Genomic DNA, 21,620 nt, shown 5'->3' with positions numbered 1-21,620 from the left:
GCTGATTTTCAACTCTGTCCACGTACACACTGGAGTTTTCTACTACCTGTTTCATTTGCTCAGGCATCATTAAGGCTTGGCACCAGTAGCTACATATGACTTTTTTCCTCAAAATCCACATCTGGAGCCCAAGCCAGAATCTGGTTTTTTGTTAAACAAAATGCTCCTGCTTGTAGTGGACACTAGAGGGCAGCAGGGTCTCACTACTGGTAAAGTCTGCAGCTTTCCACAAAAGCCACTAAGCGTTTGGGAAAGGCATTTCCAAAAAGTGAGTCCACAAATCTCTAAAGCAAACAGGCAAAGGACGTTAATTGTAGCAGACGTATTAGCTGCTGCTCAGGCCTCCTTCCAGGCAAACGGCGCAGATCTGTAAGCCCGGGGCTGCACAGCAGCACTCAAGGGAATGCTTGTTCATTCCGACTTCTGAGTCAGGCCAGGGTCACAGATAGAGCAACCTCTGGGCCACTGCTTCTGCTTCTGCCAGGCTTAAGGGACTGCACATTCCACTCAACTCCAACTGATTTCAGTAACTCAAGAGCACAGCAAGCATGGTTGCACCCCAGGACTCCTCCTTGCTCCCTAATGGTGTGGTTAAAGTGTGGTTGCAGCAGAGTCCCTGCTCCTCACCTTCAGCTCAGCAGGCCACACACCTCTCTGTGCCTAGCTTCCCTTTGGTTTTGTTTGGAGACAGTGTCTCCTTATGGCCTCTAACTCAAGCTTTTCCTACCTCAGCCTTGGACTGTTGGAATTACAAGCATGTGCACGTTCACAATTATGCAACATAATTAAATTTTACATTGTGGTTTTGAGACAGGATTTCACTCTGTGGCCTGAGCTGGCCTGGCACTCACTATGTAGCTCAGGCTGGCCCAAACCTGTAACAGTTCTCGTGACTCCACCTCCTGAGTGCTGGGATCACACATGTGAGCTACCGGGATTTCTTTCACCCCTGCCCCTTTTGGAACCCTGCAGTCTATACTCTTACCTCTCAAGAGGAAAAATCTCAAACTCTCTCCTTTGGCTGAGATCTCAGCCCTAAATCCTGGTTCCACATTTCTGGCTATCAGAAATTTCTGCTGAGACCTCCTCAGGCCCAGCAGTCACCTGAACAAAAGACTACCCCACTTTTGACTGTGCTGACAGCTTAGGGACACCAGCCCTGTGGGCCACCACAGAGCCAGGTGGATCTGCTACCATTACGTGTTCTGCAAAGGCTTGCAGCTTAATCCCCAGTTCATGATGCTAAGAGGCAGTGAGACTTTAAGAGACAGGACCTGGCTCACTGGAGAATCAGATGCCCAGGCCCTTCCCAGCTCTCTGCTTTTCCTGGTCAGCATGAGGTGAGCAGCTTCCTCCATCTTTCATTCCTAACCATGATGCTCTGCCTCACTGCAAGCCCAAAATAATGGAGCAAACTGAACATGGGATGAAATCACTGAGCTTGTGAGCCAAAATATTCCTTTCCTCCCTATAAGTTGATTGTCCCAAGTATTCTGTTACAGTAACAGGAAGCTGACAAACATAATATCCAAAATCTCCAGTGTGACCCGAATTATCCCTCACTTGGCTCATGTGCAATGGCACATTGTAGTAATATTTCATTTGTATTTTAATAGATAAAGCTTGCCTAAAGTTCAAGAGTAAAACAGCCCCACTAGTCAATCTTACAGACCAGACAGTGGTGACACACACTTTTACTAACTACACTATAGTAGTTTACCATAGAAACCAGACAGTAGTGGTGTGCATCTTTAATCCCAGCACTAGAGAGGAATATAAGACGGGAGGAGACAGCTCTCACACACAGTTTCACTCTGAGGATTCAGGAGACAGGATCACCATGTCAGACTGAAGTAGAGGTCAGAGCCTGTGGCTGGCAGTTTTGCTTTTCTGACAGACCCCAATGTCTGTCTCTGGGTTTTTATTAATCATACCACAGCACATTTCTGGTTAGAAGGCTTGGTGTTTTCTAAGGACACTTCAGCAGGAGACCTCAGTCCAGTCATCCACACTGCTGAAATTCAGCCATGATTAACAGTCCATACACAAAGCAAAGCCAAGGCTCCAACACCACACAAAATGAATGAAAATGTATGGCTGGAATAAAGGCCATTGACACCCAGCCCACATTGCAGATTCAGCACTGACTTGGCATAACTGACCACACATCAGCTCCTCTGTGTGGCAGGCACACATGAGCTTGCACTGTGGTGGGCCAGATGTACAGGCACATAAGCATGGGCTGTGTCATCCTCCGGGCCTTCTCTGAAACAACAGTCACTTCCATCTTTATTATGTGTGCAGTGGTAGGACTAGACCATGGATGCTGGGCAATGCTTTACCACTAGGCTACACCTTCAGTCTGTATTATCTTCACAGATGAAGAAACAGACCCAAGGACTTCACCGACTTACCAGGTTCACAGAGTTAGCAAATGAAGCCCGGCACTGAGCTGAGTCTTCCTAACTTCAGCATGCAAGGTCACAAACTGAGCTGAAGTACGTTTGTCCTCTGATTTCCTGGCTCTCTTGTCTTGGCACCTCTGCATGCCCCGTGTCCTCTGCATGGGTATCAATCTCACAACACTGTGCATCCTTGCCTGCAGCATCTCTCCACGTCTGTCTGTCCTACATCCTCTCTCTGAGTATCAATCTCACAGCACTATGCATCCTTGCCTGCAGCACCTCTGTCTGCCCTGTGTCCTCTCTCTGGGTATCAATCTCACAGCACTATGCATCCTTGCCTGCAGCACCTCTGTCTGCCCTGTGCCCTCTCTCTGGGTATCAATCTCACAACACTGTGCATCCTTGCCTGCAGCACCTCTGTCTGTCCTGTGTCCTCTCTCTGGGTATCAATCTCACAGCACTATGCATCCTTGCCTGCAGCACCTCTGTCTGTCCTGTGTCCTCTCTCTGGGTATCAATCTCACAACACTGTGCATCCTTGCCTGCAGCACCTCTGTCTGCCCTGTGTCCTCTCTCTGGGTATCAATCTCACAACACTGTGCATCCTTGCCTGCAGCACCTCTGTCTGTCCTGTGTCCTCTCTCTGGGTATCAATCTCACAACACTGTGCGTCCTTGCCTGCAGCATCTCTCCACGTCTGTGTCATCTGCTCATCCATTCAGTAAGGGTTCACTCAGTACCCCAACCAAGGGCTCAGTAGTGGCCAATGTCAAGGTCAGGGTCATGATGGAAGACTGGCATGGTCTTGTACTTATGAACCTCACAGAACAGGAACTGAGGTCAGAGCAGTGAGGTCAGCTCTGCAAGGGGACACAGTGTGGGACATGAAGCCTGCCTGTCTGAGAAAGGGGTTGTGCAAAAAGATATGTGTTGAAAATTTTATTTAAAAATGCTATTTATCAAGAAAGTTATGTGTTCTAGTCCAGAACTCAGGAGGCAGAGGTAGGAGGACGGCCACAAGGTACAGCCAGCCTGGCCCCACATAATAAGTTCCAGACCAGCCAAGGAAGGCTACATAAACAAGACCATGTCTCAAATAGGATAAGAAAAAGGGCAACATCTGAGCTACAACCTGGGGACACATCCAGGGTGCAGAAAGTGGGAGGAGCGAGTGAGAAGAAGAGTAGGCCAACAGGGGTCAGGGGAGCAGCGAGTGAGAGGCTACAGTAATGACAGCAAACTGTACCCCAAGTACAGGCAGAGGTTTGGAGCACAGGAATGATGCCGTCTGACTGTGCTCTCCATAGCTGCTCTGACTAGTGAAAGAACAGGCACAAACAGGGACAAAAGGAGAAGGTGCAGACTGTTGAGAAGCCATTTTGCAACATCACTATTGGGGAATATTATTTTAAAGTGTGTGGCTTTTGTTTACATTTTGTTTTGATTTAACTCTGTGAAGCTGTGATTCTTTGCCTGTCTAAAACACCTGATGGTCTAATAAAGAGCTGAATGGCCAACTGTGAGGCAGGAGCAAGGATAGGTGGGACTGGCAGGCAGAGAGGACGAATAGAAAGAGAAGCGAGGAAGAGAACAAGGAGAGGAGGACATCAGGGACCAGCCACCCAGCTACACACAAGACACGGAGAAAGAAATAAAGGTATACAGAAATAGAGAAAGGGAAAAGCCCAGAGGCAAAAGGTGAAAAGCTGGCAAGAAACAAGACAAGTTAAGGCCAGGTATTTATAAGCAAGAATAAGCCTCCATGTGTATTTGGGAGCTGGGTGGCGGGCCCCCCAAAAGAGAAAAAAAAATTGCACAACACAGCCCTGGCAAGAAGTGACAGTCAGACACACTAGGGATGTGACAGCATTCAGAAAGCATTCACATTCTATACATTTCTCCTTTGCACAGGTAATGGATGAAAGACACCCCTGGGCCACGGCTGTAGGTACAAGTCGAACCCCAGCTACTTGGGAGGCTTGTGCAGGAAGATAGCTGGTGAAAGCCAACATGAGTGGCCAGAGGGAAACACTGTCCAAAATAAAAAACTAGTGGGCTGTCAAGACTGCTCAATACATAGTCAACTATAACTCCAGTGCCAGGGGATCCAAGGCCCTCTTCCGGCCACCATGGACACATAACTCAAATGCACTCATGTAGGCCCACACATAGACACACAAAATGGAAAAGAATTTTAAAGACTACTGATGCATTCCTTTAATCTCAGCATTCAGGAGGCAGAGACAGGGACATCTCTGAGAGTTTGAAGCTAGCCTGTCTATATGGGCCAGCTAGATCTACACAGTGAAACTCTATCTTGGGGAAAAAAAAATGATTAAAAGCTACAAAAAAAAAAAATACCAGGCAGTGGTGGTACATGCCTTTAGTCTCAGCACTTGGGAGGCAGTGGCAGGCAGATCTCTGTGAGTTCAAGGCCAGCCTGGTCTACAGAGCAAGTTCCAGGACAACCAAGGCTACACAGATGAACCCTGTCTAGAAAAAAAAATGAAATAAAATAAAAATAAAAAATAGTAAGGATATATCTCAGTAGTAGGGCACGTGTATAGTATTGTCAAGGCCTTGGTTCAATATCAGTGCTGCCACAAATAAAGATACCCTCTGTCTCCTCCCGGAACATAAAACCTCAGGTGGGATTTCCCTTCCGATCTTATGGTCTAACACCATACACTCAGCAGAAAAGCTAAATGCTGAACAAAAAACATCCTGAACCCCACATGTCATGTGACCCGATGCAGCCACCTGTCAACTACCACAGCATCTTGATTGCCAAGAATAAAGCTGCCTTCCCAGAGGACTCAAAGTCTATCATAACAGACCACAGTAGTATGTGGCAGTCATTCCTTGTACTTGTCTAAATGAGACCTAGCACCCAGAGGTGCAGGTATTTAATACTTGATCCTCGGTGGTGGTGCTGTGTGGAGAGGCTATGGGGAGGTATAGCCTTGCTGGAGGAAGTACAGCACTGGGCAGGCTTTGAGAATGTATAGCCCTTCCCATTACCAGATCGTTCTCTCTGCTCTTTGCTCAGGACGGATGGCAGGAGCTCTCCACTCCCTTCTCTGGTTGTCATCATGCCTGCTGCCATGCCTCCCACCACGATGGGCTCTTACCCCTCCGAACCAAAAGCCAAAACAAACTCTTCCTTCCATAAGCTCCATTTCATGGTGTTTTATCACAGCAATAGAGAACGAGTTAATACACTCCTCAACTTAACAAGCAACTCCAAAGGCTAAAAGAGAGATTAAAGAATCTAAAGGATGTTAGACCCAATGGGAATGCAGGGTTAGCAGGCCACATGCTTCAGTGAGCTGAGAAATGCCCTCAGATAAGCTGACCATCTCTAAACCATCACCAAATAGGCAGTGCCGATGCAGACACAGCAGAGAAAGGAGAAAAAGGCATAGGAGCCTTTACAGGGTGCAGGTGCCATCTCCCATCTCCCAAGGTGCAAAATAATGGTCACTATTTGTTGTTACTTTAATATGGCCAAGTTTAGCCACAAACTGTTGGAGCAAGCACGTGAGTCACCTTAGGGTCTTGCCAACCACTTCACCCTGAAGCTCTCAGTCGGAGTACCTGTAAACACCCAGTTCTATAGGAGACCCCTTAAGCTACTACTTACTTCTGAGTGTCCACAAGCTGTCCTTGCCCTGAGCCTCAGATCTCCTAGATTCTATTTCTAAATGTATAGATAACTGAAAATCCCCATCTGGTCCTTGGAGCAAAATATCTTACTGGAGAAGAGAGGACGGAAGCACTCACCTGTTGCAACATAGGAGCCCACTCCGCTGACAGGGAAGAGGACCTCAGTGTCGGCATCAGCATCTCCATGGAGCACCTGCAGCGGGGCCCAGCCATGCACCTGGGGGAGGCAGGCATTCCCATCCAGCGGCCTATGGAGAAAAGAATGCAGCTGCATGACAGGGCCTCAGGACTTATCACAACATCTCCTGGGCCTCCTCAAGTTCCCAGGTCTAGATGGGGCTAAAACAGAATAAGCCATGGGCTGGGACTCAGCACCACAGAGCCCAGTCAGACCCTCATGTGTTCTTTTACCAGAGCTTGCTGTGCTCAGCACAGGGGTAAAGAGCCAGCAAATGGCTGTGATGCTCTCATAGAGCTTATAGTCTGGAAGAGGACCCAGACATCAATCACAACATCTTTCAAGAACAAGAAGAGGGAGGCTCAGTTCAGAAGTGTGGAGCAGGCAGGAAGGCTGAAGAGGAAGACCCTTTTAGAAAAAGAGAATTGCAGCCAACGGCAGAAGAGTACACCAATAAACCCAACACTTGGGAAGTCAAGGCTGCTGTGCTGTGTGTATAGCTCAACATATCACCAACTTGGATTCCTGCTTTGGCTTAATTTGGTTGAGAATGAAGGGTATGTATTTTTTGTGCAAGAGTTTTTGGTTTTGGTTTTTTACTTCTTTGTTTGAGAGACAAGGCTATCTGGTTTAGAACTCTGTACATATAGCTGAGATTACCTTGACCTTCTTCACACAATCATTACTGTGCACTACCTTTGAACATAAAGAGACTCAACAGATCAAAATTACGCCTACTACATAAAGTAAGGAAAGGGAGGAGAAAAAGAAAAGTCTCATTATATAATTAAAATTTTTAATTTTTTAAGATTTATGTGTATGGGTTTTTTGCCTGTGTGTATCTCTATGTACCACAAGCATGCAGTACCCACAGAGGCTAGTAGACATCAGATCCTCCAGAACCAGAGTCACAAATGGTTGCTGTTATGTTCAAAGTGAGTCCCTAAAGTGACAGTCTGGGCTCTGCTCAGGCCAGACTCTGAGTTAAACAAAAGCACCCTAAATAGTATTCCTCAGAACCTTGTGAAGCCAGTTTCTGTTTGTCAGGAAGTCACTACTTCCCTTCTCTGTCCCTACAGGCAATGGGTCATCTAGTTTCCTATTAAAGCATACCCTGGCCCAGGCTCCCTCCCGACCTTTCTCTTCAGAGACTGGTGAAGCTTTCCCAGCCTTTTGCTATTCTCTATGCCCCAAGCAATAACCATAGCAATCCTGAATTTTCCCAACTTTTCTTTTGGGGTAGTCCAGTTTGGTGGCTTTACTGAGTTCGCATAGCTGTGAAGCTGGTCCTCTGGAAGAGCAGCCAGTGCTCTGAATCAATAAGCCATCTGTCTCCCAAGCCCCAAACCGTGTGATTTAGCAGGCCTGGTGAGAGGCTGCCCAGCCAGGGCCACATGATAAGGTCCCTGTTTCACGGCCACATGGTTCCATGGTGCAGTGCTTGCATGTACAAAGCTCAAGGTTTCGTCTGCAGTGCCACAGAGAGAGACCCTGATCACAAGCATGGTGACTAACACCTGTAATCCCAAGCTTCTGAGGCAGAGGCAAGAGGGCGGGACGAATTCAAAGACAACTTGAGCTATACTGTGAGACCCTGTCTCACAACAGCGTCACTGGCCATTCTCAACAGTACAAAGACTGAGGCCTTCCAAACCAAACCACAATGGTGTCCAGTCTCCTGCATGAACAAGCCTGTACACTTAACTTAAGGGAACAGGATGAGACATCTCTGTAAACATTTTAGACTGTGGCACACACATCTAGGTGGCTATTTCTTTATAAATCTTTAAAATGCAACAACCAAATCTAGCTGGGGTGATCACTGGGTAGGAAACCCAGGGAACAGTCCTAACAGCATCTTACCAATGAATTGTTTTCCTTCTGTGGCAAGCACAGGGCCATTCAGACAGCAGGGTGGAATAAGAGAGGGACAGTTCCTGCCCTGGACCATGTGGCCACTGACCCCCAAGTGTTAGTAAACAGAGTTGTGTCTCTAGGCTATTAGAACCACCCTCTTGGGGCTCTGATGCAACAGGTGGCTGTCAGATTGTTCCCTAAAAGGGCAGGCCAACTGACTTGTCCAAAATTGAGTCTAGGCCCAGCTCAACCTGGACTGTAGGAGAATATCTGGCAGTTAGATAAAAACCAGCATTCCTTAGAAACTTGTGAGGCACATTCTACCAAAAGGAACCACTTCCCTCACCTCTGAGAAAGGGACCTATGGTTCTCCATCCAATTAATGCAGACCTATATTCCAAAGTCCAAAAGCTAACCAGCATTCCAAAGTCCATGCTAACATCCTAGTTGACTCCACCCCGCACCCTGCGCCTTTTCAGCTACTCATCCTTCTTACAGTCTGTCATTCTGATTTCCTCTCCGGCTTCTCTCACTATGTTTCCTCTATTCTTTATCCCTAGCTATTCTCCCTTCTCTCAGATAGCACTGGCCATGTTCAATCTACTTTCTCTCTCTGCTTATGACTCTTGCAGATGCCTCTGACTGTCCTCTCTCACATATCTATCATAATGACCTTTCCCTTAACCACACCATGGAGTGGTTATGTGATCGGTTTACACAATGGTGACAAAGGGAGTGGCACATTCTTAGAGCAGGCAGCGGCACTGGCCAGTCTAGAGAGCTAAAGTTATGCTCTAGTTTACACTTCGGTGCCTGAGAGATTTATAGAACACAAATGCCTCTGACCTGTAAGCTCCACTTGCCCAAGGAAAGGTAACTTCCTGGAATGCTGAGGGCTGTTGTTTATGTACAAGAACAAGCCACAAAGTTTTTCCTTTTGTAAACAAGGTTGGTTGCTCCAACTGCACAGGATGTGCTTGATCCAGTAAGCAGGAGTTACACAAGCAGGAAGTATAAGTATGCTTGCCCCCAGTTGGATGAAGGCAAGAGGCACGTAGTCTCATGAGTTTTGCAAACTCTCATGAGTTTCGCAGAGATAGACATTCTCTGCGAATCCCAATTATGAACTTGGCCAGTGTCCATCACCCTGGCCAGTATTTAATAAAGCTTGCTTTAAATTTGACTCAAAATTTGTGGTAATGGTCTTATTCTCGCCTGGTGGGATTAACAAATCCTGTACCAACCATTCCACTACCTCTCTGGGCATGTGGAATTTTCCACTTGTTTCAAAGACAATTCTTACTATTTCTCACCGACCTGTGTGAGACAAAGTAAAGCCAGACTCACAAAGGGTTAAGATTTCAAACCCAAGAGAAAGTGCCCCAAAGGTCCACTGTCTCAGTTGACTCCTGAAGCAACAGGCCTCAAAATATGGCATCAAGAATGACTTTAAAAAGCCAGCAAGGTGGCTTAGCTTGCTGTCAAGCCTGGTAACCCAATTTTGATCCCCAGAATTCATATGATGAAAGGAGAGAACTGACTATATAAATTAGCTTCATACACACACACGTAAAAAAATTTAAGATTGACTTTAAAATAACAGAAAATATTGCTTATCATTAAAACAAAATATTTGTTTAAAAACATAAACAATGTGAAAACTAAAGAGAAAGAAGAAACTGTGGCCACATCATCCCAAACACAACCCGCTGCAAGGGCATCCTCAGCGGCCAACATTTGTGTCAACACTGAGCCAAGGTATCAAAGAAAGGGTTAAGTTACCAGCAAACAGAGAATACCTGCATTCTAAAAACATACAAGCATCAGGATTACAAAAACAAACAAATGAAAATTGCCCAAAAGGCTAACTCCAACACATACATACATACATACATACATATATACATAAAACCCATTCTAACAACAAAATAGTGTTAGGAGTCTACGCTCTGCACCCATAAAGACAAGCCCTACCCCCAACCCTCCCCACCCCGCCCCCACCCACCCCTGGAGGTTAGCGCCTGGTGCACATTCAGGTCAGACCAGGTGTTCTGCTTCCCTGAACAAGGGCTTTGGAATCTTTCTGCTCAGCTCTTCCTGAGTTGAGACAACGTCCTCGGGGCAGATTCTGTACCCAGGTCTAGAGAGTTTATTAACCATCTTCTGTCCTGACTATCAGCAGGCCCCATGCAGTCTTCCTGCCTGACTGTGCACGTGCCTGTCTGGGCCTGGAATGGGGGGTGGGAGCCCATGGAGCCAGCCTGAACCTTGTAAGCCCTGGGTGGATGAGCTGTGGCTCACTGCTCACCCTGTTCTTGCTGTAGACAACTAGGAGGTGTGAGGAACAGGGTGCCTAGTCACGAGATGGACATGTAACTTGTGACTCTCTGAGTTACCCCAACACTCTCCAAACTCACTTCCTTACTGGTCAGAGCACAAACAAGATGGTTGAAAAACTCCTTTCCAAAATAAAGTGATTGCCTATTCTGAAGAAAAACAGAAAACAAAGCCAATGTTTGTGACGGAATCTGGATAAAGAGGGATCAGGCACCAAAGAATTGTTTAAACTACCAGTAAACAAAGTAAGCCCAAATTTGGGCCACCAGATCATCCTAAAAACAAGAGAACATCAGACTTTGCTGCCAGAAGCAAAGGTAAGCGGGGCTGAGCCTCCTAGCCTGACCACACTCCCCCACAGGACTGCTGTGTGCAGACTCTAGACCTCTCCTGTGACTACGAGCTTAAATCAAAAGCCAAGTATTACTCAATAAGCCATTCATCACTGCTCAGCTCCTCCCCAGTTAGCTCTGTAGACTCTTCAATCAAGATGCCTCTGGATACTACGGAGAGGCTGTCCATGGTCCATGGAGGCCCAGGCTCCCAAGGTCACCCAGCACTGCTCTGTGCCCTTTACACATCACAATGCCCCTGGCTTACAAGCTGGCTTCCCCTCCAAGCTGCACTATATGGCACCAGAAGTAGGAAGAAAAATGACTGGGTGTGGGGCACTGACTCCCGCACACTCACCTACAGAGCCACACAATGCAGTGGCATTCTCAAGCCCTCACGGAACTGAAGGCAGTTTCAATGATTAACTGTATGTGCCAACTTGACTGGGCAACTCTGTCAGATACTTAGTCAAACATTATGCTAGAAGTTGCTGTGAGGGTATTTTTTGAAGATTAACATTTACATCAATGGATTTTTAGTTAAACAGATTATCCTGTTGGACTAAGTGGGCCTCATCCAAAGAGCAGAAGCTGCAATACAAAAACACACGACCTTGCCACAAAAAATAAAAAGGAATTCTGCCAGCAAACTGCCCCTGGATGTGAACAGAAACTCTTCTACTACCGATGTCTACCTACGGATTCAAACTAATCACATCCCACAATCATATGTGCCAATTCTCCAAATCAGGAGGAAGGAAGAAAAGGAACAAGCATGATGATGCATATCAAATCTCAGCACTTGAGTAGACGCAGGCCAGCTGTGCGCATGCGCATCCCAAGCATGGTTCCTGGTGCCTACAGAGGCCAGAAGAGAGCATCAGACCCCCTGAGACTGACTCACCATATGGGGACTGAGAATCCAGTTTGGATCCTCTGCAAGAGCAACAAGTGTGATTAACTGCTGAGTACTCTCTCCAGCCCCCAAAACTTTTTAAACAGACATAGTCTCCAGAGAAATAAAAGCGCTGGTAACACACAAACATGAACGACAGAAACATAGCACTGGAGGCATCCTGGGGCTATTAAGAGCACCATGGCATTTCAGCCCCATAAAAAGACACTTTCACACACGTTCAGGTCACACTTTTGACCAGGAGGGCTATGAAGTCAGCCATGATTAGCACCATGTGCTCTGGAGCTGAGGAGAAAAAGTAAGTGGCTGTGTGACAACTGTAGAAGCAAGGGTAGAACTGCGGGCCCACGTGACATCCTCAGACACAAGTGTTCGATTTAAATCTCCATCCCACCCAGGCAGCAAGTGCAGACAGATTGAGCTCTGGGAAGCAGCAACCTGAACCTGAGCATCGGCTTGGCCAAGTGCTCTGCCAAATCTCAACTCTGTGGAATCCTGTTCTTCCATCCTGCAAACCAGAAGGGATACCCACTAACCTAAAACAGCACCACACGGTCAGGCTGCTGACACAGCACTGCTCTCAGTGTGCTTTGTCTTTTGGAAATAGTCTCATTTGGTCCAGGTGCTGACCTTGAACTCTCTATGTGGCTAAAGACAGTCTTGGACTTCTGTTCCTGCAGCCTCCCACCCACACGTGCTCTGATGATAGATATATACCACCACACCCAGCTCATGCAGTGCTGAAGCACAAACCCAGAACTCTGTGCTGCAGGTCAAGCACTCTACCAATGGAGCCACAACACCAGCCCTCACAGTTCTTAGGTTAAGTCTTATTGTCACACAGGACAGTAATCTCTTCTCTTAGGCTCTCAAGAGCCAATCAGTGACACTCCTTCAAGCCAACTCCACTTTCTCCTGAGCGTCCTATGCTAGTACAAAGTTAGAGATGGAGGAAACCAATTTCAAAGTACACAGTTTTGCTGTCAATTTTGCATTAAGTCCATTTAAGTAGACTTCCCTTAATTCTCAGCAGGGTAAGGTCATAAAAGATCTAAAGAATGAATAATGCCCCCAGAGAAATTTTAAAAAGTGCACGCTATTATACATATGGTGTATGTGCATGTCATATGTCACATTCCTATGTTCCTGTATATGCACACATGTCTTGGTGCACATCTGGGGGTCAGAGTTCAAATTCACATCTCCGTCCTGTCTTTCTACCATGTTTGAGGTAGGATCTCTTGTTCTTCCCTGCTATGTATACCAGGCTATCTGGTGTAAAGCCTCCACCTTCCACCTCCCATTGGGAGCACGGGAATAACAGGTGCCTGCTCTCCACATCCATCTGGGATGCTGGGGATTGGCACGCAGGTCATCAGGCTTGCACGGTGAGTACTTTACCCACTGAGCCACCTCCATAGCCCAAAACTCACTCATTTCACTCACTTCCTAGAAAATGGCTGGCACACCTCCCTCACCATGCGCTCTGGTGGGACTTACTTGTCTGGCGACTCAGAGTGGCCTGCGTGTCTCCTTCCCGCTGGGCTCCTGCACACATCCTCCTCGTTTTCATCCACGTCATCATCGATGCTCTTCACATCAAGCTTCTGGAAGCCCAGCTCCCCGTTCAAAGACACAGCATCCATTTTCCAGGAACTGCTGCTCTGGCTCCCATTGGAGTTTGGTCCAAAGGGGCTTTCAAAGGTTGACACGACATTGATGGAGGAGCGGTCGGAGTTCTCCTCCGAGCTTTCTGCAGTTCCAGGCATCTTCTTTAAAGTGTTCCCAATGCTCTGCTCCTCCTCATCATCATCAAAAGAGACAATGTTGGTCACCTTCTTCCTCCTCCTCCTCTCCCTCTTACATCTGGCATCTGGCAAAAGAAAAGCTGTGGTAGTAGACAGAAGGAAGGCCAAGCTCTGCTCCCGTGGGGGCAGCAAAGTCTGTTATCACACCAAGAATGAACTGTGTTGGGGCTTTCGGGTTATGAGGTTTTTTGAAATACATTGTTTTCATACAATATACTCTGAATGTAGTTTCCCCTAGCCCCTCCCAGGTCCTCCCCACCTCCCCACTCACTCAAATCCACACCCTTTCTTTCTCTCTTATCAGAAGACAAACAGGCATCTAAGAATAAAATAAAGACAAACCAGAGTAAGACAAAACAAAGAAACAGAAGAAGCACAAGAAATGCATAGAAACGCAGACACACACATTTGCACACGCAGAAAACCCATAAAGATACAAAACCAAAAACCTTAATATATAAACAGCAAAAGACCTGTAAGATGAAAAAAAATGCCCAGACAAAGCATTATGAGATCAAAAACTCCCTCAAATACTACTGAGCTTGTTTATAGCGGTCATGTACTGCTGGGCATTTTGTAGGTTTTTTAAAACTGTTTTTAAATGTAGGTGTGTGTCTGTCTGTCTCTGTGTGTCTGTCTGTCTGTGTGTCTGTCTGTCTGTGAGTGTCTGTGTGTCTGTCTGTCTGTGTGTCTGTCTGTGTGTGAGTATCTGTGTGTGTGTCTGTGTCTGTGTATGTGTGTCTGTCTGTGTGTCTGTCTATATATGGGTGTGTCTGTGTGTCTGTGTGTGTCTGTCTGTATATGGGTGTGTCTGTCTGTATGTGTGTGTGTCTGTGCCTGTGTCTGTGTGTCTGTCTGTATATGGGTGTGTCTGTCTGTGTGTAGGTCTGTCTGTGTGTCTGTCTGTGTGTGAGTATCTGTGTGTGTGTCTGTGTCTGTGTATGTGTGTCTGTCTGTGTGTCTGTCTATATATGGGTGTGTGTATGTGTGTCTGTCTGTATATGGGTGTGTCTGTCTGTGTGTCTGTCTGTATGTGTGTGTGTCTGTGCCTGTGTCTGTGTGTCTGTCTGTATATGGGTGTGTCTGTCTGTGTCTGTCTGTCTGTGTGTGTGTGTCTGTGTCTGTCTGTCTGTGTGTATGTATGTGTGTGTCTGTGTCTGTGTATCTCTGTAAAACATGCACAGATCCTTTGGGGCTGGAGTTACAGGCCGCTGAGATGTGGATGCTAGAGACCACACTCAGGTCCTCCGGAAGAACAGCAAACACTGGGGAGGACAGAGGTACAACAGGCAGAACCTACTACTGTTGTTTTGCTAACACTCATGTAAAATAAAAAATATTTTATTTAGAATAAAAATATTCTAAATATTTCTGTTTATACCCAGAGGTTAGTGATTCTCTCAACTTTGGTCAGAGCAATTTCTTTTTGTACTGGACAACATTCAATGCAGAGACTCACAACTGGTCAAAGTACTGAGAACAGGCCAGTGTGAGTGCTCAGCCCAATGAGACATCTTAATCAAACCCACCCCACCCCACCAGAGGCAGAAATAACGTAAGATCCAGAAGGCGGATAGGAGTGCTACAAGATGACGTCTGCTGGACATGGTTTGGCTGTTGTAGTAATGAGCTCACAACAGCAGTGATTACTACATAAGACCAAGCCAGTGAACACGCCAGCGTGGCGGAGGAGGGGGTCAAGAGGTCTCACCCTGTCTGAGGAGCTACTGACAGTCAATGGCTGCTAGGGAAGAGAATGTGGATTTTCTTCAGGGGGCTGTGGCTGCTAAGTTGCTGGCGCTCCAGTGGATAGCCCACACCCATGCTTTGAGGGCAGCAGCGAGATTTTAATACAAAGAGGAAATGAAGGTGGGAAGAGAAAATGTTAGGGGAGGGTGGGAGGCAGACATGATCACAACACAGTACATACAAGTATGAAACTGTCACAGAATAAATGAAATGCTCTTTTTAAAAAAAGGCTAAGAAGGAAAGTTCTGAGGGGAGGGTTGGGGAGCTGGCTCTGTAGGTAAAGTTCCCACTGCACAAGCAGCAGGACTTGAGTTTGGACCCCAGTCCTGGAGAAAAGCTGGTCACGGTGGTGTACACCAGTAACAGCTCCAGCCCTGGGAGGGCAGAGACAGGCTGATCCCTGGAGCTTAGTGGCCAGCCAGTCTAGACAACTGGTGAGCTCTGAGTTCAGCTCAGAGATTCTGTCTCAAAACAAAATCAAGGGGTATAACCATAGAGGAAGATACCCCACAATGACCTCTGGCCTTTGCACTTACATACATGTGCAAACAAAATGCACAAACAAACACACATACACAAAGACAGACAGACAAATAGAAATAGATAGGCAGATAAAACAGAATTCTAAAAGTGGGGCCTGGTGGTTCAGGGCTGTAGTTCTGCTGCTCAGGAGCTAAGACAGAAAGATCCAAGTTCAAGACCAACATGGGCTGCAGAGTCAGTTCACAGCTACCCTTAACAACATATATAATAAGACCTTGTCTTGAAAAGAAAAAGTAAGAAAAGCTGGGGACATAGCTAGCAGAGCACTTGCCTAGTGTGTATAATCTTCACTAGAAAAATGAATAAATATATATTTTTAAATTTTTAAAGTGATGGCCACGATTACTGCCTTAAGGGATATGGGAAAGACATGGATCAGGATTTAAGCCCCAGGTTTTGGTTTCTGCTATATAGCAACTACTAACAACTCCAAATGCTCTACGGGTATCATCAGCTTCTGGCAAACTTATCTTAACTGAACCAGTTCCCCTTGCCTGCCTACAGTCAAAGCTCAGAGCTGCCCTCTTACCTCAGGCACTACTTAAATCGCATCCTCCCATACAGGCAAGCTCAAAAGCGTTCTCCCTGAAGCAGCCCATGCTCTCATCCCATATACAAGAACAATAAGTTGTTTGTGTCATTTGTTTTTAAATATCACCCCTGCCCATCCCCAAGAAGATTAATCAGGTGCTAGCAGAGTCTCAACTCACTGCTGAGCACCAAGAACATGAGGAGGAGAAGTAAGTGCTGGAAGGTGACCCACCTGGTTTCCTGCCCTTCCTGTCGGGTCCCTCTCACAGTGGACAATGACAAGAGCAAACACCAGGAGACTGTGTTCCCCGAGGAGACTGACAACTGTCAGGTGGGTTCCTCTCAGCCCTACTCTCAGTTCCTTTTCACTGGCCCTCCTATGCCACCCCGCGGACCCCTTCTGACTCACCAACACTGACATTCTTGGATATGACAGGCAGAGGGTCAGTCTCTTGCTCCGGCTTGATGAGAATGGAGACAGCAGAGGATGCTGTGATCTCCCTGAGAAGGCTGCTCATGCCCTGCGTGGACTCCTTCAGCAAAGACGTCACATTCTGTGTTGACTCCTTTAAGAGGTCAGAGACAGTGGGAGCAAATTTGCTCTGCCCATTCAAATCCTTGTTGTCAATGTTGATTGCAAAGAGTATGGAGTTCAGACCTGCCAAAAAGGAAGGGGAGGTTGCGGTGCTTGCTGTCATGCAGTCACACCTCCAACATCAGCAAGGAGACCATCTAACGGGGCATAAGAGGATAAATCTCATCTTCAGCATCTATAAAACCATCTGAAACTGGCATTGGCAGATAGAAGTTCATATGAACGGTCTTTCCACATTCTACTCCTGGATGTCAAATGACAAACGGAAATAAGGATCACCCAGGAGAAGACCGTGGAAGAAGTTCTGGAGAGAGGCTGCCTGGACCGAGCCACAGAACAGTCAATTAAGAGCTCAGAAACCTTGGTCAAGCAACTTTGCCACCTCCCTGAGCTCTAGTTTCTTTACCTTCACAATGGTGACAACAGTAACCCTCTCGGGATTGTGAGCACTAAAGATTTCACCTACCAAAACCTCAAGAGCTCAGTGTGTTCCAAGAACGCCATTCCAATTGCTTTATCCAAGATTGACACCAGCATCCTAAGGCTTATAAAGAAAAGCATGGCCAATGCCTGACTTTCTCGTCCCTAGATGAGACTAACATGACCCTCAATATGTAGATTTAATGTCAGGTTTTAGAAGAAAAAGTATGTAAAAACAAGAATTTGGAAGAAAGACATGCTATCACATTGATCACCCTTGAAGGGACAGTCGAGCAGCAAAGGATTTCCCAAGCCACAACACATCAATCCAGGGTCTTGCTCTATGCTGATAAGCCACATACACGGCCTTTTCTTTTCTATGGCTCTCTTGAAGCCCTAAAAAAGTGACTGAAAATCAAAGAGCATTCTCACCTCACAGAGGAGGAAAGAAGAGGTGACAGAGTGATAAGATTCAACTGGCATGCAGCAGAACCAGGAGTCAAGGCAGTCTGCCCACCCAGTCCCTCACGGCTCACCTGGCAGGTCACAGGCCAGACCTTCAACCTCATGCCTCATCTACATGGGGATCAAATTCTAGATAAATGGCCCCAACTTAAGAAGCCAACAGTACACTTCCAACCATGGGGACACAGAACATCACAGAATGCTTGGGCAATAAATGCACCCCAGAGCCCCTCTGTTCACCAAGCTTCTCAGGGCTCAGCACCCCTGCCTCAATCAGGCTTACCAGCTGCCATGGTAGGGAGCATGCTGGACCTTTCTTCATCCATCACAAAAGACCAGTCTTCATAGAACGTGCTGCAAAGCAAAGGGAAGCGGGAAACTCTTAGAGAAAGGCAGTTCTTGACATTCACACCCTAGCTAATGATGCCATTGATGGCTCCTAGAAAACACCAGGCCTTGCTGGTCACCCAGAGGGAATTTTGTTCCTCTCTACTTTGAAGCTTCTCACTAGAAACAAAGGTTTGAATGCACAGATCCTACAACTTCCTTCTTGGTCCCCTGAGTCTGTGAGCTTTAGAGGACTGAAATAGACATATGCAAACATATTTATAAAGAAGCAGAGATGAAGAGGACAGAGGGAAGGACTCCACTCAGCAATGCAACCCGGAGAAAGGAAGTCCAAGCTCACCAACAGGGTTTACCTGATTTGGCTAATACAAGAAGAGATGATCTCAGAAGCAATTACAGAGCTACAGGGCTCCATCAACCAGGGCATCCACTTATAAAAACTGCTAGGCTACAAACCCAAAAACCAGGTTAGCCAAGGAAAGGGCTGGGAGGGTAAAAGGTCCCTGTGGATTTCAGTAGCAGCTGGGGAGGCTCATTGAAGGCTGCAGGTAGACAAGGCAATATAGCCAAACCACGATACAGCGGGGCCTAAAAGCAGCTCTCCCAAGTCCAATTTCCAAGCACTCTATATGACTCTTAAGCAATAAACCACCAGAGTCAACAGTGCCAGGTGACAGAATTCTAAGTGCAGTTTCAATAACATCAGTTCAGTACTGAGTGGCCTGCAGTTCAGCAAAAGATGTGAAAAACCAGCTGCTGATGTGACTGACTACAAGATGGGGAGCCACATGGGATGGTGACAAACCACCTTGTCAAGCTGGCATTTTGATTGCACCCAGTTCCACCACAAATTGGAATCATTTGAAAATCTGAACTAGCTTTCATACATGTAAATGAACCTTGAGTGTGAGTGTGTGTGTGCGTGTGTGCGTGTGTGTGTGTGTGTCCATGAATGTGCATGCATACGGAGAACACCCTCCAGTATAATTCCTCAGGATCCATTCACCTTTTTGGAGACAGGGTCTCTCATTGTCCTGAAGATCACCAAGTAGGCTAGGCTGGCTGGCCAGTGACTCCCCAGGGACTGCCTGTCTCTGCCTCCTTATCCCTGGGACATGAACCACTGTGCTCACTCTTCCTACATGAATTACTGTTACTCTTGTTTTAATTATCTTTTTCTTCTTAGTTTATCATTGTGTACATGTGTATGCAGGACGTGTGTGAACTCAGGCACACAGGTGAGGTCCATAAACAATTTTTAGGAGTCAGTTCTCTCTCCTTTCACCATAGGATTGGATTCATGGGATCTGGGGATGAACTTGGGCCCATGCCTGTGTGCTCAGCAAGAGCTTTTACCCACCGAAAGCCATTTCACTGACCCTAGAACATTGTTCAAGACAGAGTTTCTCTGTAACTTTTAAAGCCTGTCCTGGAACTAGCTCTTTTAGACCAGGCTGGTCTTGAACTCAAAGAGATCCACCTGCCTCTGCCTCTTGAGTGCTGGGATTAAAGGCCTGCGCCACCACCGCCTGGCTTACCCTAGAGCATTTTTAAGAGTACCCACAGAATCACGGGTAGAATTACCAATAGAAGAAACATTACAGGGTGCGGGGGAGCATTGTCTCACACACACCAGTACCTGAGTTTGATTTCCAGGAAAGAAAAAGTAAAGCAGAGAGAAGGAATGGTTGGGGGAACATGACTACAGATGCAGAAAGGGAGACCTGAGCCTGCAAACAGGTGGGAAAACTGGAATCAAAGAACTGTCAAGTGCTGATAAAAAGCCAGCTTACTGCATTCATGAAATCTCACTGTCATCTCTAGGTCATGCTAACATGGAAGTTACTCAAGGTGCCAGAGAGGACTGACCAAGGCCACTCGGGGCATCAGGTAACATAAACTGTGTCTAGTCTTCTATCCTTACAGGGAAAATAACTGCTAGAGCAAAAGACACCATGACAAGGGAATCCCACCAAGCTAGGATTATCTCTGTGTATATTATGAGTGGCTTAGTTCTTAAGCCAGTGGCTTCTGCAGCAGTTTCCGATATTGTAAGGAGCTGGTTGGCTAGAACATCTTCATCTTGGTCTTGTGATCTCCTCCCACTGCTGAGGGGCTGCTGGATTATAGGTGTGGCTATATGACCCTCCCTGCCAATGAGTCAGGAGAGGAGGCATCTCCGAAGGCAGAAGCCCACTCATCCAGTGCTTACTTCAACAGCAATCCCTTCTCCCACTGTGAGTCTACATGTGCTTCCATAGGCGCCAGTCAGCCTGGTCTTCAGAAAAGAACATGAAGAAATAAAAATGGCCAACTTACTACAATACAGTCTGACAGTCTGACCTATACTACCTGAGTAAACTTTATACTCAAGAAAAAATGACACATGAAAAATGAAGCTTTTAACAAAACACTTTCTTCCTTAAGTGCTCACATTCTGAGCAGGCCTAGTCATGCAGTCTGTAATCCCAGCAGTAGAGAAACAAGCCAGCCTCGGTTACACAGTAAAACCCAGGCCACACTAGACTACATGTGAGACCTTGTCTCAAAATAAACAAAATAACAAATACAGTTTCCATCTCTTTGGTCAGTTTGAGATTGACTAAAGAATCCCAAATTAAAAGTCGGTGGAGGGAGGGGCAGGCTGTGTCCTAGGACAGTAGCTAGGCCCCGATCACAGTGAGCACAGACGGAGCTGGTTATGTGTGCCTCTCAGAGCTCCTTCCACGCACTGTGGATTCTTCCACCATGCCCAGGGCTGTCCTGCCGGGTACCTGAGCCTGGTGCGGTCAGCCAGGAGCATGTGCAGGTAGCGCTCCAGGGAGTGCTCGTTCAGGGCACAGCGCAGCCAGGCCCGGCCTCGGCCCACATCCGCAGTGATGTGATGCAGGGAGTAGAAGCGTTGCAGTTCGTGCTTGTTGAGGACCTCCTTCACGTAGAACCAGAACACAGGCTCTGGGGAGAGAGGGCAGAAGCACGTCATGGCCTACATGCTGTCATTTTCAGAGCAACGGTCAGTTTATGGAGTGTATATGGCATTCGTTACTTCCTTAGCACAGATAAAGTAGAACAAAGCAATAATCATAAAGTAAACAGGTCTCAGAACCTCCTACCCCAAGACCACCATTCCTAGATAACACTTTCAAAACCTTCATTCCAGTCTTTTTTTTATTGCACCTGTACAAAAATCACCATTTGTGGCTGCTAAATGATGTCCCCAAACATAACTACACACTAGTCTCTGAAACCTGTGAATGTAGCCGGAAGCAGCAAAGGAGTGTTGGCAACTCTGATTATGTCAATTCCCGCGGACACAACATATTAACAAGTGACCCACAGGGAAAAGGCCATGTGACTAGGGAAGCAAAGATTAGAATGCTGGCAGTGGCGGCAGCAGAAGCTGGGAGAGGTGAGAACGGTCACGACCCTGCAGTGTCAGCAGAACCAGCTTGCCATTGTCAGGCCAATAA

At 46.8% G+C, this 21,620-nt stretch overlaps 1 protein-coding gene across 1 annotated transcript in view; it reads right to left on the bottom strand.

The window, feature by feature from the left end:
* The window catches only part of Snx29 (sorting nexin 29), a 417,720-nt gene that overhangs the window by 341,562 nt on the left and 54,538 nt on the right, over positions 1 to 21,620 (bottom strand). Inside the window, exons 5-9 of the mRNA XM_087910838.1 lie at positions 20,925 to 21,105; positions 18,086 to 18,156; positions 16,732 to 16,980; positions 13,192 to 13,564; positions 6,189 to 6,319 (exon numbers count right to left, since the gene is read on the bottom strand). Coding sequence (XP_087766964.1) covers positions 6,189 to 6,319; positions 13,192 to 13,564; positions 16,732 to 16,980; positions 18,086 to 18,156; positions 20,925 to 21,105 — 1,005 coding nt within the window. The remainder of the gene's footprint in view (positions 1 to 6,188; positions 6,320 to 13,191; positions 13,565 to 16,731; positions 16,981 to 18,085; positions 18,157 to 20,924; positions 21,106 to 21,620) is intronic.

The sequence above is a fragment of the Myodes glareolus genome, chromosome 9 (assembly GCF_982192425.1).
Source record: "Myodes glareolus chromosome 9, mMyoGla1.1, whole genome shotgun sequence".
Classification (NCBI taxonomy): domain Eukaryota; kingdom Metazoa; phylum Chordata; class Mammalia; order Rodentia; family Cricetidae; genus Myodes; species Myodes glareolus.
The sequence above is the reverse complement of the archived record's forward strand: the minus strand, read 5'-3'. Positions and strand labels throughout refer to the sequence as shown.